This window comes from Mobula birostris, chromosome 16 (genome assembly GCF_030028105.1).
Source record: "Mobula birostris isolate sMobBir1 chromosome 16, sMobBir1.hap1, whole genome shotgun sequence".
NCBI classification, from domain to species: Eukaryota; Metazoa; Chordata; class Chondrichthyes; order Myliobatiformes; family Myliobatidae; genus Mobula; species Mobula birostris.
In genome coordinates, this window is record NC_092385.1 from 52,405,234 (window position 1) to 52,420,635 (window position 15,402).

Consider the following 15,402-nt stretch of genomic DNA (forward strand, 5'->3'; position numbering starts at 1 on the left):
AAATCATGAGAGTGTGCAATGAGCTGCTAGCACAATTAGTGCATGTGAGCTTGATTTCAACATTTAAAAGAAGTTTGGATAGGTACATACATAGTAGGGATATGGAGGGTTGTGGTCCTGGTGCAGGTAGATGGGAGTAGGCAGTTTAAATGGTTTTGGTATAGACTAGATGAGCTGAAAAGCCTGTTTCTATGTTGTACTTCTCTATGACTCTATGACCCCAGAATGACCAGTTCACTCAGCCACTCAACCTCAAAGTAACTGATTCAGTTTGACTTTCAACTTCAGAGTGACCAATTCACTTGAACGCTCGACCCAGAATGATCAGGTCACTTGGACTCTTGACCTTAGAGTGACAGGTTAAATTAAAGCTTGAAATTTTCTACAACAGTAAGTTGACTGACCTTTCAGACACCTTTCGTGACTAATCCACCCCAAATCTCAACCTCAGTCACTAGTTCAGTTGGGCCTTTGACGTTAAAGTGACCAGTTCATTTGGACTCTTGACATCAGAATGACTGGTTCACTCAGGTACTTGACTTCAGATTAACCCGTTCACTTGGAATCTCAACCACAAAATTACCTGTTAATTTAAACTTATGGTATCAAAGTGACCAGTTCACTCAGACTTTCATAGTCATAGTCATACTTTATTGATCCCGGGGAAGACTGGTTAAACTCCAACTCCAACTCCATCTCCAACACTTTTGACCTCAGTGTGACCATGACAATTGGACTCTTGACCACTGAGTGACTCATTCATTCAGAATCTCAATCAGTGTGATTAGTTCACCTTAAGTCTTGATCACAAAGTGGCCAGTTCACTTGGACATCAGATCTTTACCTCAGACTGACTAGTTCACTCAGACTTTAGACCTCAAAATGACCACTTAATTCACTCTTCCGTCCTGGGAGCGGCCATTTCACTCCTGGGAATTACCAAATCACTTGCTTTTCATTCTGAAGAATGACTATCTCAGTTCATCTTCAATGAGGGTGAGCAGTTCAATTCAAACTTGTATTCCCTGATGATTCTTCACTGGCCTTGTAACCATTATGTCCAGTTCACTCATTAATTTCATCTGATGCTCTTGGTGCTGCTATTGAAATAATGTCCTCATAACTCAGTACCATTTAAATTATGACAAAAAGATATATACATTCCATTAAGAACAGTGTGTACGTGATCAGTAATTCAATATAATTTTAAATTGCTGTACATTTTAACCTTCTACATCTTTGAAAGCCTATGCAATATAATGGTATGTTTTCTAATTGAAATACTCATATTTTAAGTTATATTCCCAAACTTATAACTAACTATTGTCAATGTCCTTGAGGGTCATTAGGTACATCAATTGATATGAAAATCTTAAGGGATTGATTATTTTTATCCACAAGTGTAATTTGGATTGTAAATTAAATCTGAAAGTGCACTAGTCTTATTTTTGGATATGAACAAGTGATAAAGGTAATTATATTGGTTTGGGAGAAAGATTAAAAATAGGGGATAAATGATCTTTTATGGCCTATACTCCTGTGTTCTAAACCTGCATCAGGCAATCAAAGGTAGAGTGCTGGCTTCGCAGAATGAGTTTTTTTATATGAAAAGCAATTTAAATTTGTTGGAAATTTAGACTGCAGTATGAATCTCATGTGGGGAAGGCAATCTTGTTGGCTTAAGTTGAGAATGCAGGTTTATCTAGAATTCACTTGTGATTCAGGCCAAGCAGTGTTGTACCATCAGCTATATTAGCAAAGAGAAAAGCAAAACAGTTATCCACAGGAAAGGAAGAAGAAAAATACTTTTAAAGTCAGTGCTACCAATGCCTTGCCCTGTTTCATGCACCACATCGGTACAATGTAGTGAGCGGTCACCTGCCCATTCTTGCACCCAGTATTACTGTTGATGTTCAGACTTTTGGAGGTAAAGGCCAAGAAATTGTAATGTACTAATTCTCCTGTGCCATAATCACAAAAAATGATATTCATGTCATAAACTACAATTAATTAGGTGGTACAAAATGGAGGGAGCTTGTGCCAATCTGGATGAATGAATTAAGATAGTCCGTTTGTCTTCCACATCTGTGATTTTCTTGCAATATTATTTATTTTTCCTGATTTACACAAATAAGACTGTACTCGATTATAATTCAAATCTTAATCTTCAATGAAAATATTAAAACAATTTACACTTTAATAGAGATACACACACAAATGAGTATAGATTTTATAAGAAAGCTTGCCTATTTCAGTATTATATTTTTATGAGGTGGACACAAAAGAAACAAATAATGTTAAAATTATTTGCATCTTTATTTATAAAATAGCTTACACCCTGAAAGCCTTGGCATCCATTTTTCAATGCACATGGAGCCCAAGGGATTGGACACAATGGGTCGGGCCTTGCTGGTGGAAACTTGCTTAAAACTCACCCTTCCACAGTGTCCTGTCATTGTGGGCATGGAGGAAATGTTGGACAATGGACCAGTCATGCTGAAGATGAGGACTTTGGGACCTGGACTGAAAATGGAAGATGTAATGTATCGTGTATATTTTAACCCTTCCAGGTTGTCGTCAAGCATCCCTGTGTGTTATGTACTGAACGTATGATGTTGTGACCGTCACTGAATCGTGGCTGAAGGATGGTTGTAGTTGGGAGCTGAATGTCCAAGGTTACATGTTATATCGGAGGGATAAGAAGGTAGGCAGAGGGGGTGCTGTGGCTCTCTGGTAATGAATGACATCAAATCAGTAGAAAGATGTGATATAGGATCAGAAGATGTTGAATCCTTGTGGGTTGAGTTAAGAAACTGCAAGGGTAAAAAGCTGTTGATGGCAGTTATATAGTAATACAGGTCTTATAGTAATGTGGGAGGACATTCTGGGTAGATGACTTACATGTAAAATAAACAGCAGCACATTTTTGTTCCTTACCTCTCCACCTATCATGTCTGTTATCCATGGCCACCCATCTTCCCAGTACCACAACCATAACCACTGTGACAAAGTGATAAGTTCTCACATATTTATTGTTTTGTCCTGTCCAGCAAGAAAAGTCTATGTGCAATGCTAGCAGTCCACCACTGTATAACCTGGGTGAGCGAAAAGAACGCCACGAGAAAACTGCCACAGCAAGTGTGGAGAGTGAAGAACCCAAGGGGAAAGACGAGAACAGGACAAGTACATAAAACAAACGAGAGAGAGAGAGAGAGATAAGACTGATTATACTTTCTGGAACGTGATTGTGTTTGAAAATGGTGACAATGTTTGGAAGTATGGAGCCGTATGATGAAATGACAAAGCAATGGAGTTCATCTGCTGGAAGATTTGAAACTGGGAAATCAACTTTCAGATATTGTGTTTAAACTTTTCTGCCTGTGACGGGTACAAAAACATTTAATTTATTATGCAGTCTATTGCAACTTGCCAAGCCTGGCAACAAGTCTTATGAGTACATAGTTCAATTCTTAAAGGACCACTATTCACCTAAACCTTTGATTATTGCTGAGGAGTTTAGATTTCATAAAAGGAATCGAGAGAAAGGGGAGTCTACTTCACAGGTTGTGGTGTTGCTGAGGCAATCATCTGAACACTGTGATTTTGGGCAGTCGCTGAGTGACACGTTATGTGATAGACTCATATATCTGCACAGTGAGACAATTCAGAAACATTTGCTTACAGAAGACAGACTAACATTACAGAAGGCAATTGAGATTAGTACATCCATGGAGATGGCAGCTAAAGAAGCACAGCTATTAAGCGCATCTTCCCAAGTTCATAAAGTTTCTACTGACTTTAAGAATAAGACACCTATTGGCAATCAATGTTACTGTTGTGGCAAAATTGGGCACTCAGCAAAAGAACAGTGGTGTAAGGAATGCTAGTATTGCCAAATCTATGGTAAAAAGGGACATACTGAACATGCCCAAGAAAGAAAAAGATGCTGTCAGGCAAAAACACTGTAATAAAGAAAAGTAACTTTTGGAAAAACGCAAGCATATGAATAAGATGGAGCATACTGAGGACAGACTGATTGACTCACTCTGTGGTTGAAGAAGCTTTGCATGTTTGTCTGTTTCAGGAGACAAAGACGGCTTTTAGGTGACTCCTTGGTTGGATACAGCCACGGGTGCTGTAGTATCACTGGTATCAGAGACAGTTTACAAGGAGAAATTTCAGCATCTCACCCCAGACAGAGCAAGGATAACTAATGAGGTTGTGGGGAGTAGTATCTGTTAGTGCAGATTGATAAAGAGAAAGAAACTTCCACTGTGCATTGTTAAAGGTAGTTATCCGGCACTTCTGGGCTGCTTGTAGTTGGAGCAGCTCAAACTCAAATGGCACATTGTGCACTTGATTAGTGGGAGCACTGGTCTACAGGAGGTATTGAGGAAACATGCAAAAGTATTCAATGGAGAATTGGGAGTGGGTTCATAATAACATCAAGAATGTTTGATTGTGATGGCAGAGATAAAGACTTGCATGACAGATGGAAGACAAGGTAGGGAATGAGACTACAAGGAAAAGCACTTTAGAAGAAAGATTGGCGATGGCAACTGTGTTTTTGGTGAGCTTAAACAACATGATTCCTATACTGAAAAGAAAGCAGTATGGTTTTCTGCTGGCCCCATTAATCAATCAGAAAACAATAGAGCTGCCAGGCTTTGATGATAAAGTGCTATTGCAGGATCTATGAAGGACGAAGAGGTGGAGGAAGTGATCAGAAAATCTTAAAGAAAGTGTAGAATGCAGTGGTGTTGCCCAAGCAGAGATATCTACTATTTATGCATCAGAAGCTGACCAAGATGTTCCCCGGGAAGAAGTCCTGCTTCAACCCTCATTGGGAGACTTCAGTGAGCTCTTCAACATGGAGAAAAGTGTACCTGGACTAGCACTGATGATTGAAGAGGTGCTAGGTGAAGGATCAGTGTCAACCAGCCAGTTAAGTAAATAGTTCTTAAGTAAGTTAAGTAGACCAGGGAGTCACTCCAGTAGACTGCGGTCTACCCCACGTGAAGAACTTGAAAGACTTGCAGAGGATCCCAACACCCGTTTCACAGCTTGGAAACTACTTTACCCCCATTTCATCATGAGAAGATAATAAGGAGATTAATAAATAAGATTGGTATTTTAGAAATACTGTGAAAAGCAAATGTGGATGTGAAACGACTGCTGTCCATTCTCACTGCCAACAAGGAGAGTTCACAGACTGGAGTGGTTTTGTCTGTGGAAGAGGTGGAAGCAGAACTGAAAAGTCTCGAAATGAAATTTGAGAGGAAGTTTGCCACTCTGTTCATGGTGGAACATCTGGAACAGACTCTAATTGTGCCATCCGGTCCTAAACAAATAGTAAAAAAAAGACACAGATATGACTGTTTTCACCAAGCTAGTTAACAGCATGAAGGCTGTTAGAACCTTGCCTTTGCAACTTAAACCCCCTGAAATTCTACTGTAATGCGGCCTGCATTCCCAGATATTCTAGGTGACCTGCTTGGCAGTCCAAATCATCACACACCAGTCCTTAATCAGCAAGGGCATTCGTCTTCCATCAGCTGTGCTTTCTGAGGTGCCCCATACTGACAATGCAGTACCCAAGCCAGGATCTATACATACACCATCGAGAGATAAAGTGGCCTTGGTGTCATCCCCAGGTCATTGGTAACCCTCACAGAAACAGGCAGCCTCCAGATGGATTGAATCTCTAGTTTATTCACTGAGCCTCAGCACATGGGGCAGAATAATCCCTAGGTTTATACAGCCAATCTATCCTCTTTCCCTAGTTTAGAAAAAAAAGTTTTTTGTTGTTGGTGGAATTTGATGATTACTCCATAGAATGTTAATAGTTCAGCAGCTGGGCTGTGTTTGGGAAACGGCAGAAATTGGTAAAATGGGGGGGGGGGGAGGATATGTTATGTATACATGTTATTTTGACCCATACCGGTTGCTGTCAAGCTTCCCTGCATGTTAGTCCTGGACGTAATGTGACAATGCTTTCTGGGTAGATGACTTACAAGCAAAATAAAAAGCAGAACATTTATTCCTCACCCCTCCATCCCCATGTGTGTTAGTCCCAGTACTATAAACGTAACAGAGGAGGAAGAGGTTTGGTGATGGCAGGAGATAGGAGAAGATCATTCACCAATGAATTAGTAGCAGATAAGCATCTGGGAGGAAAAAGAGCAGAGAGCGATGGGAAGCTCCAGATCACAGGAACTTCCCAGCCAAGTTATCCATAGCTGTTGGCAGTGCCCAGCTGTATTAACCATAATGCACAAATGATTTCACAATATGATGTACAAGTCGTGGCCAGCAATCTTCATGTCTATGAAAATTGTACACAGTCAGAAGCCACATCTATTTTCCATGGGAAGTCCTCCTGCACCAAGATTTTAAATACTACCATTCTGCAGCACATGAAGCTACTGCACTATGTGATACAATTTCTGGACCAAATCCTAATAGGTCCTGTATGCCTGGAAGAAAACACAGCTTAGAAAGGAGCCTGGATCTTAGATTACCAACCTGAAGAAAGAAGTAAACAAAGGCACACTTGCAAAATCATCCACAAAGCAAATACAGAAAACAGAAAGCAGACAAATGCAGAAGCAAAAGACAAATCATTAGCATTATGTTTGTTTATTTATTTAAAGATACAGCGTGGAACAGGCCCTTCCAGTATGTTCCGCGCTGTATCACTAAATAAATAAAGACGTGGAAGGCTAGTTTGAGATAACAAAGATAGATCCTTGTTCATCTATCCAGATTGGGACAAAAGTCCCTCCATTTTTGTAACATCTAATTCATTCACTCTCCGTCATAAAGATCATACTCTATGATTATACCAAAGAACAAGTAGGGAATTGATCACCCAATGACTTGACCAACATTAATCCCTCAATTTACAGCACAGAAGTATAAGATCCGGTCAGTTATCTCAGAGTGCAAGTACACTCAGTGGCCATGTTATTAGGTACCTCTGAATGTATATTCATGGTGTTCTGCTGCTGTGGCTTATCCATTTCAAAATTTAATATGTCGTGCATTCAGAGATGCTCTTCTGCACACTATTGTTGTAACATGTGGTTATTTGAGTTACTGTTGCTTTCCTGTCAGCCTGAACCAATCTGGCCACTCTCCTCTGAGCTCTCTTATTAACAAAGCATTTTCACCCACAGAACTGCCAATCACTGGATTTTTTTCTTGCACCATTCTCTGTAAACTTTAAACACAGTTGTACATGGAAACCCCAGGAGATTTGCAGTTTCTGAGATACTCAAACCATCCTGTCTGACGCCAACAATTACTCAATGGTCAAAGTCACTTAGATCACATTTCTTCCCCCTTCTGATGTTAGGTCTGAACAACAACTGAACCTCTTGACCATGTCTGCATGCTTTTATGCATTGCATTGCTGCCATATGATTGGCTGATGAGATATTTGCATTTGTACCTAATAAAGTGGACACTGAGTGTAATCACAGTGTTCACCCAAGACTCACTGAGGACAGTAAGCTTTATTACAGCCTTGGTCCAAATTTGGATTTGAGAGCTGAATTTCAGAATGAGATGACAATGACTGCTCTTGACTTTAATGCAGATGTTCTCAACCTGGGGTCCTTGATTAATGATATTTGTCCATGGCATAAAAGAAGTTTGGGAACCCCTGCTTTAAAGCATCATCTGATGGAATGAGGCATCAAAAAGACACGATAAAAGTAAATCTCTAAAATAGGTTATGGTAAACTAATCAATGGAAAACAAGGGGGAAAATTCACCACAGACTGGAATCATACTTTGCCCAGAAGATGACTGGAGTAGATAGAGTCCACTCCAACCATGATATCAGCCCGGAGACATTTTGACAAAGTCCCAAAGCCCAACTTCATTCAGCTGCCTCGTAAATGATCTTTGTTCCAGGAGGAGATCTGAAGTGGGGATGGTCACTGATACTTTAGCTGGGCACCCAAATGCAAGGCTAAGAGTATTACACAGAGGCAAACTGAGGATAAGGTATGAATGCATCACCATGTCTACTCGCCCAGGTGAATGTTAATGACCCCATGTCACTATTTTGAACAAAAGCATCAGAATTATCCCTAAGGACCTGGCCAAAATTCAACAATCAGTTCTGAAATGGATCATTGGGCCCATTATCACAATTCTGTTTATGGGGCTTTCTGTGCACAAGTTGACTGCTGTGTTATCACAGTGATTGTCACAGAAGTTCTTTACTGATTTAAAGCATCTTTTGAGGTCACAAAAATGACTACATACCTAAAAGATCTTTCTTCTTTCACCAGGTGCACTATTGCCAACAATGCTCTATTTCTAGGATATCTGAAGGGTAAAATTATTTTGTTGTGAGTTCACCAAAAACAGGCCAGACTGAAACAATTGAGTGTTTCACTCGAAAAGTGTTTTCTTTCTTTTTCAGTGTATGATTCCAGCAAATACTTGGAAAATCTAAGCAGTGCCAAACTTCTAGGGATTTAAATGTCACATTAGCACAAAGTGGAACTCTTACAGTGGAGTATAGCTTAATTAATGATCTAATTTTCAGCAATTATCTTCATGCTGTTAGGGTGCAGTGAAGTGTGTTGGTTTTGGCTTCAAGCTTTAACCGAAAAGAAAATCCCACTGAAGTTTGCTTTTATTTTAAATGTACCACATCAGGCCAGCTTCAGATAGAAGTCTATTTGTAGCCTAATCATGATAAGAATCTGTGTTGGAAAAACCTGACAGGAAACCAAATGTTCAGCTGCGAAAAAGAGACATCGTTACTGGCTGATGTTTTTCCACACAGAACTATTCAAATTAGATTTAAAGTAATTGGTTATTTGGATTCTTTCCATTACATTTGTTTATGTCCTTTGATATTATCTGGCAAGCTTTTAGCCTGATACATTGGTAAGCCATGGTAGCTGGAAGAATCTTACAGCATTATTTAGTGAAGTGGTAAAATAGTCAATGTGCATTTACATTGGTTCATTGTTTTAAAAATGAAACTATTTAAATGTGTTAGCTAAAAATACAATTTGCATTATAAATAGGAAAGTGCTAAAGTTATTTTTAAAGAAAAGCTATGGATTTGCCATATTTAGTTCTGCAGGCTGAGACAGCATTTATCCCTTGAAGGCCTCAACACCAGAAAACCTGTAGTCTCCCTTTCCTTCAGGTCGTACCACTGATGAATGCATTCAGAGGAAGATCGAACACCAACATGTCTTAGTAGCTTAGGATTTCCAGAAGTTAAAATTCTTTTTTCAGAATGTATATTTAACTACTATTTCGATATTAGAATACAGTGTAAATTTTCCCAATATGTTTTTTGCCCTTTTACTTATCTGGCTGTTGGGGGCATCTATTGATTGTGTCAACTGCATCTGGTCTTGAACACAAACTCATACATATCCACAAACTTATAATGTGTTTCTACAGTAAGAGCTTCTTGAATAATGAAAGCATGAATTAAAGAATGATTTTTTGTGAAAAGAATGTTACATAAATAATGATTCTGCATTTATATAAGTAATCAGATGATTATCTATAGCTAAATATGAAGTCCATAGTTTTCTGGCCATATCTGATTGTATAAATGGTATTATCTCTATTCAAGTGTCTCTAGTCAAGTTTATTGTTATATGCAAAAGTATGCACAGGTGCAGTGAAAAACTTAATTACAGCAATATTCACAAGAGAAGTATATATGTATATTATATATATATTCACAATGTTTATAGTGAAGGACATAATTGGGAAGATCGAAAACAAGGTCTATTTTAGTGTAAGATAATATAGTGATGCTAAACTGTAGTGAATAGGGTTTTGCTGGCAGGTGCAAGAACTGAAAGGTCAAAGGTAAGTAGCTATTCTTGAACCAGGTGGTGTGGTATCTTTGATGCTAGATATTGCCATCTTGAGGCAGCACCTCCTGATGCTGGGGAGGGATGTGCCTGTGATGTATTGGACAGAGCCCAATACTCTCTACAGCTTGTTATGTTCTTATGCATTGAACTGTGATACCAGACCATACAACCAATCAAGATACTTTCAACAGGACATCTGTAAAAGTTTGTTTGAGTATTTGGTGACATGCCAAACCTCCTTAACTTCCTAAGAAAGTAAAGATGCTGGCACACTTACTTTGATTGCATCAATGTGCTGGGCCCAGGACACATCAATCAATATGTCCAGGAAAATAAAGCTGCTGACTCTTTCCTCCAGTTAGACTGCTGCATGTTCACCTTCCTTCCCAAACTTGAAGTCAATAGTCAGCTCTTTAGTTTTGCTGATGTTGAGCAAGAGGTTGTTGTCACTCAACTAGGTGACATATCTCACTCCAGTAAGCTAACTCATCACTACCTGTGATTTGTCCAACAACAGGAGTATCATCAGTGAATTTGAAGATGGCATTGGAGGTGTGCTTAGCCACACAGTCATGCATATGTTGAGAGTAGAGCAAGAAGCTAAGCACATAGCCTTGAGGCATACATATGTTGAAGTTCAGTGAGGAGAGATGTTGTTAACAATCCTCACTGACTGAGATCTACCAATGAGGAGTATCCAAATGCAGGAAGTACAGATGCCCAGTGTCTAAGCTTGATGATGAATTTAGATGGGATGAAGGATGATTAATTTTTTAGGTGTTGAACATTGAACTGTAGTCAATGAACAGAGCCTGTAGTTCTCCTGCCTATGACACAATATAGGAACTGCAAAAAGGCTATCTCCCACAAGGAGAAGCACACTGTCAAAACCGAAGATAGGCACCAAATGTTTTATCACTAGCTCCCTACAATCAGAACATAGTAACAGCACAGAAGAATATGCCGTTTGATCCATAATAGCTGTGCTGACCATGATGCCAAGTTAAAGTAAACCTATCTGCCTGAACATGGCTCATACCCCTCCATTCCCTACATATTCATGTGCTTGTCTAAATACGTGAAGGTCTCTCACGCCTGCTTCCAAAACCACTCCAGCAGCACATTCCACACAACCACCACTCTCTGTGTAAAGAAAACTTCCATCACACATCTCTTCTAAACTTTCCCCTTTCACCTCAAAGCTACGCCCTCTTGTATTTGATTATTCTACCCTGAGAAAAAGGCTTACTCTATCTACCTTAGACCATCTGACCATAAGCCTCTATCAGTTCTCCCCTCAGCCACTGATGCTCCAGGGAAAAAATCCAAATTTGTCCAATCTCTCCTTATAACTCATACTTTCTAATCCAGGCAGCATCCTGGTGAACCTTTTTTGCACGCTCTCCTTAGCATTGTTGTCAATCCTGTAATGGGGTGACCAAAACTGCATGCAGTACTTAAGTGCAGCCTTACCACAGTTTCAATACGAGTTCCAGACTCTTATAGTCAATGTCCTACTGTTAGTTTGAGGTTTTCTCCAAGTGGCTGTGGTCAAAAGGCCATTTATAAGATAAAAAATCAGCCATCCATTTGACACAAGAGATTCTGCAAATGCCCTAAATCCAGAGTAACCCACATAAAATGCTGGAGGAACTCAGCAGATCAGGCAGCATCTGATGATGTCTTGGCCCAAAACATCAGCTCTTTATTTCTCTCCAGAGATGCTGTCTGAGCTGCTGAGTTCCTCCTTTCATTAAACTCTTGCTTTGGTCACAGTGACACTGCATCTGACCTTGGTTCCTTGCTCCTTAATACTTCTTTCTGAATAAAAATTCATCACTTTTGGTCCTTAAATCTCAATTCACGACTCCCCCTCTACCACTCCCCCACCTAACCTGAATTGCTTTATCAAGACAAACAGTGTCACAGTTCCAGATATCCCCTATCCTACAATTAAGGGGTATAATTAAATTAATCCATCACAGTTTACAGCAGTTAAGAAGTTGTGTGGGTTCAGCTCTTTACGCAGGTCTCCACATGCCTCTAGCAGCACAACAATTTGGATTCAGAGGGTGAAATTAGCAGGAGGCATTACAGAAACATAGCCTCTATTCTCCTGAATGTTGAAAATTAAGGGATAGTACAATTGAGCCATTTATAATTTGATTGGGTGGATACAGAGAAACTACTTCTTCTGATAATGGGATCAAGAACAAGGGAAAATTGTTAAAATCAGAGCCTGGCCATTTAGGAAAGAAATTGCAAACTGTTTCTCTCATAATGAATCATAAAATCCTGAACTCCCTCCTGTAAAAACTTCAGGATGTCACTTGGAATTTACGTATGTGTGATTAGTGGGCATTATTAGTAAGGAGCTGAAGCAGGTAAAATGACTAGAAATCCAGACTAGCTGTAATCAGCTTAACTGTAAAGCAACTTGGATTGTCTCCCCCCATTCCTATATTCCTATTAAATAGTGGTTCCAAAATTCCATTTTTCATCTCTCTCTACAATCAGCTTCAACTTCACAATCACAATTTTCAGGGTTATGCATTCTATAAATTCTGCAATTTTAGCAAAGGTACACAGACGTACAGGTTCACGTCTGCAAAGACAGCACGGTAAGTTGATAAGAGCTTTTAAAATTAAACTGGAAGCATAGAATACATAAACAGAGAGGTTATGTAAAATCTTTACAAATCAGTGCAAAGACCACAGCTGGAGTTCTATGTCCAATTCTGGGCACAGATCCAAACTAATTGGTAAAAGAACCAGAGTTTTTATTTAAACAAGTGGTGCTGTTATGATCTGGTATGCACAGACTAAAAAGGTGAAGGATCCATTGGTGATTTTTTTGAGGAGCTAGCTAAACAGGAGCTTTATGCCTTGACAAGGTAGGAGTGAATCACAGACATCACTCACAGTGCACAAAATCCATCATTTGTCCATCTCTAATGTTCTGATTCCTATTCAGTCCTATTGCTATAGATACCGCTGTGCTGCTCGAAGTCAGAACACACCTGACAGTTCTGCCTCCAACTTGGGTTTCCGCTGTGCTGCCGATGTTTTGCCAGATTACCTTAAATGAAGCAGATTCCTGGAGAATTGTCTGGCACCCAGGGACCAAATCGAAGGAATAGCTTTCCCCAAAACGAGAATGCACATGATACATGTTGAATGGACTTGCCTTTAAAGAAGCCAGCAGCCAAAGTGTACTGGGTGACCCATAAACTGATTATACTCTAACCACTGATATTTCTGATTAGATGTTGTAAGCTGATTAGATGTTGTAAGCTTAAAGGTAGGATGCAGTAAAGCCAAGAAAGTCTGTTAGCAGTTTCACTGGCACTGCAATACTCTCAAGTAGCATTGTGCCTTTAGTAATATTCCAATAAAATTAATTCTCTTGCTCAGAAACATAGTCAAGCATAGATCACAATTTGGAATAGCACAGTAAATAAATTTTAAACATTTTTTGCCCAAATCTTTAAAATGATGATAGGGCAAAGACTCTTCATATGACCCTGATATCAAATGGTCCAGTGAAGATCTGCTTGTCTTATTGATGGTTTTACAACTGGTAAATCTAAGCCAAACAAGATTAGATCTGATATACTGCCCTTTGCATGCCTAAAGTACCTTCCTGGCCAAAGAGTATTTTTTTAATGTAGTTACTTATAATGCAGGGAAAATAAAAGCCAATTTCTTCACCGAAGAATCACAAAGATTGCAGTGCTTGGTTGAAGAATAACTATAAGCTGAACTTTGCTGCTTCTTATCAGATAAAGTGGTGAAGACTTTTTTTTACATCCTCCAGAGGACACATCAATATGGTCCAAAATATCTAAAAGCTGGCACTAGTAATCCCTGTTGAACCAGTTGGATTATATGCCCAAATCTGGGTGGTAAAACATTTTTTTATTAAGAGGTGAATGTTCTAGCACTTAGTCAGTGATGATGATTGTCAAGGTGCTGTGGAGCAGCATGGTTCACCAACCTCAGGTGACAGAGACAAGAATTATGTTCTCAGGAAGTGTTTAGGACATGGTTTTAAAATTTGACAAAATTGTAACCAATAAAGTGGAAGCAGTTCTTCATGGATAGTTATACAATGAAACAGTAATTATGGTGTATCAGGAATTAAGGTTCAATGATAAATCTAAATTACTATTAACATACAGTGCAGAATCCCCAATGTGGCCATCACCTTGGCTGTTGTTCACATTTAATTTCTAGTTAATCTCAAAATTGAGATTATTATCATATGCACAAATACATGTACACAAGTACAATGAAAACCCTACCAAAAGTAAGTCGTAGAAGTTTGTTAGAGTGTAAAATATCAGATTCATCTATGTACTTTTATCTATTGGGAACTGGATTTTATATCATTAAAGATGAACGCATTCATAATAACATCATGTATGTGTCTTTATTTAGAAGTCATGCTTAAATCTATTGATTCTCAAGACCAATGACAGAGAAACTAATTACAAGAGTATTCTTAGAATGCTTTAAGGGAAGTTAATATTAGAATTCAGAGAGAGGATTTACTGATCAAACTATTCCAACACCAACTTGTTTAAGTTTGGATTTGTGTCATATTTAATTTGGGGTGGAAGATCATACAGAATCTTCACCCGAAAATCATACAACTATTGTAACACAGAAAGTCACTCTTTATCCTTTCCTGTGCCACAGTAAGAAATAAACCACACAGAGTAATTATTATAATTATGCTACAACCCTTTGCTATTAAGATGACTACTCAAAAAAACTACCAAAACTTTATTCAGTGTACTGTACCTCTTCCTAGAGATGCTGCCTGGCCTGCTGCATTCACCAGCGACTTTGATGTGTGTTACCAAAACTTTATGTTTCCTTCCTGGAACTTAAAAAATAATTTGATATGTTTTTATATATGGGTCCTTATACTAAAATTAATAAATTTATATGAAGCTCCAGCTGATTAGTACTATAGCAAATTCCCACATCAACATTTCTAATTTTCTCAAGTAACACACAAAGCACTGGAGGAACTCAGCGGTTCAGGCAACATCTTTGGAGGGAAATGGACAGCTGACATTTCAGGTCATGACTCTTCATCTGGGCCAGATCCACTTTGTTCATTTCCTTCCATAGATATTGTCTGACCCACTGTGTTCCTCTCACGCTTCATGTGTTGTTCCATAGTTCAACATCTGCGTCTTTTGTGTCTCTAATCTTTTTAGGTAGTCCCTTGGGATTGAGGAAGACTTGTTTACACTCTGGGTTTGTTGATTGTCACAGGACTGTTAAGTCTAATGCTTGGAGCGTAGACTCTTCTGCAAATGGAGCAGAAGGTGCCTGATGTAGTGGGACAGGTTGGTATTTGGGAGGAGCAGGTGCATTCTTTATACCATTTAAGCAAGATTTATTTGTCTTTGTGCCGATTGAACTCGAGATTCACAAGTTATCCCTAAATCCACCTCCACTCTGCGTGGCTATAGGCCAGGGATTCCCCGGGGTTCTCTGGGATGCTGCATTTTATCAA

General features: G+C 39.1%; 1 protein-coding gene across 1 annotated transcript in view; it reads left to right on the forward strand.

The window, feature by feature from the left end:
• The window catches only part of sumf1 (sulfatase modifying factor 1), a 185,137-nt gene extending 170,860 nt beyond the window's left edge, over positions 1-14,277 (forward strand). The window contains exon 9 of the mRNA XM_072280637.1: positions 12,844-14,277. Within this exon, the coding sequence (XP_072136738.1) occupies positions 12,844-12,957 (114 nt within the window). The 3' untranslated portion in view covers positions 12,958-14,277. The remainder of the gene's footprint in view (positions 1-12,843) is intronic.
• Positions 14,278-15,402: the final 1,125 nt, after the last annotated feature.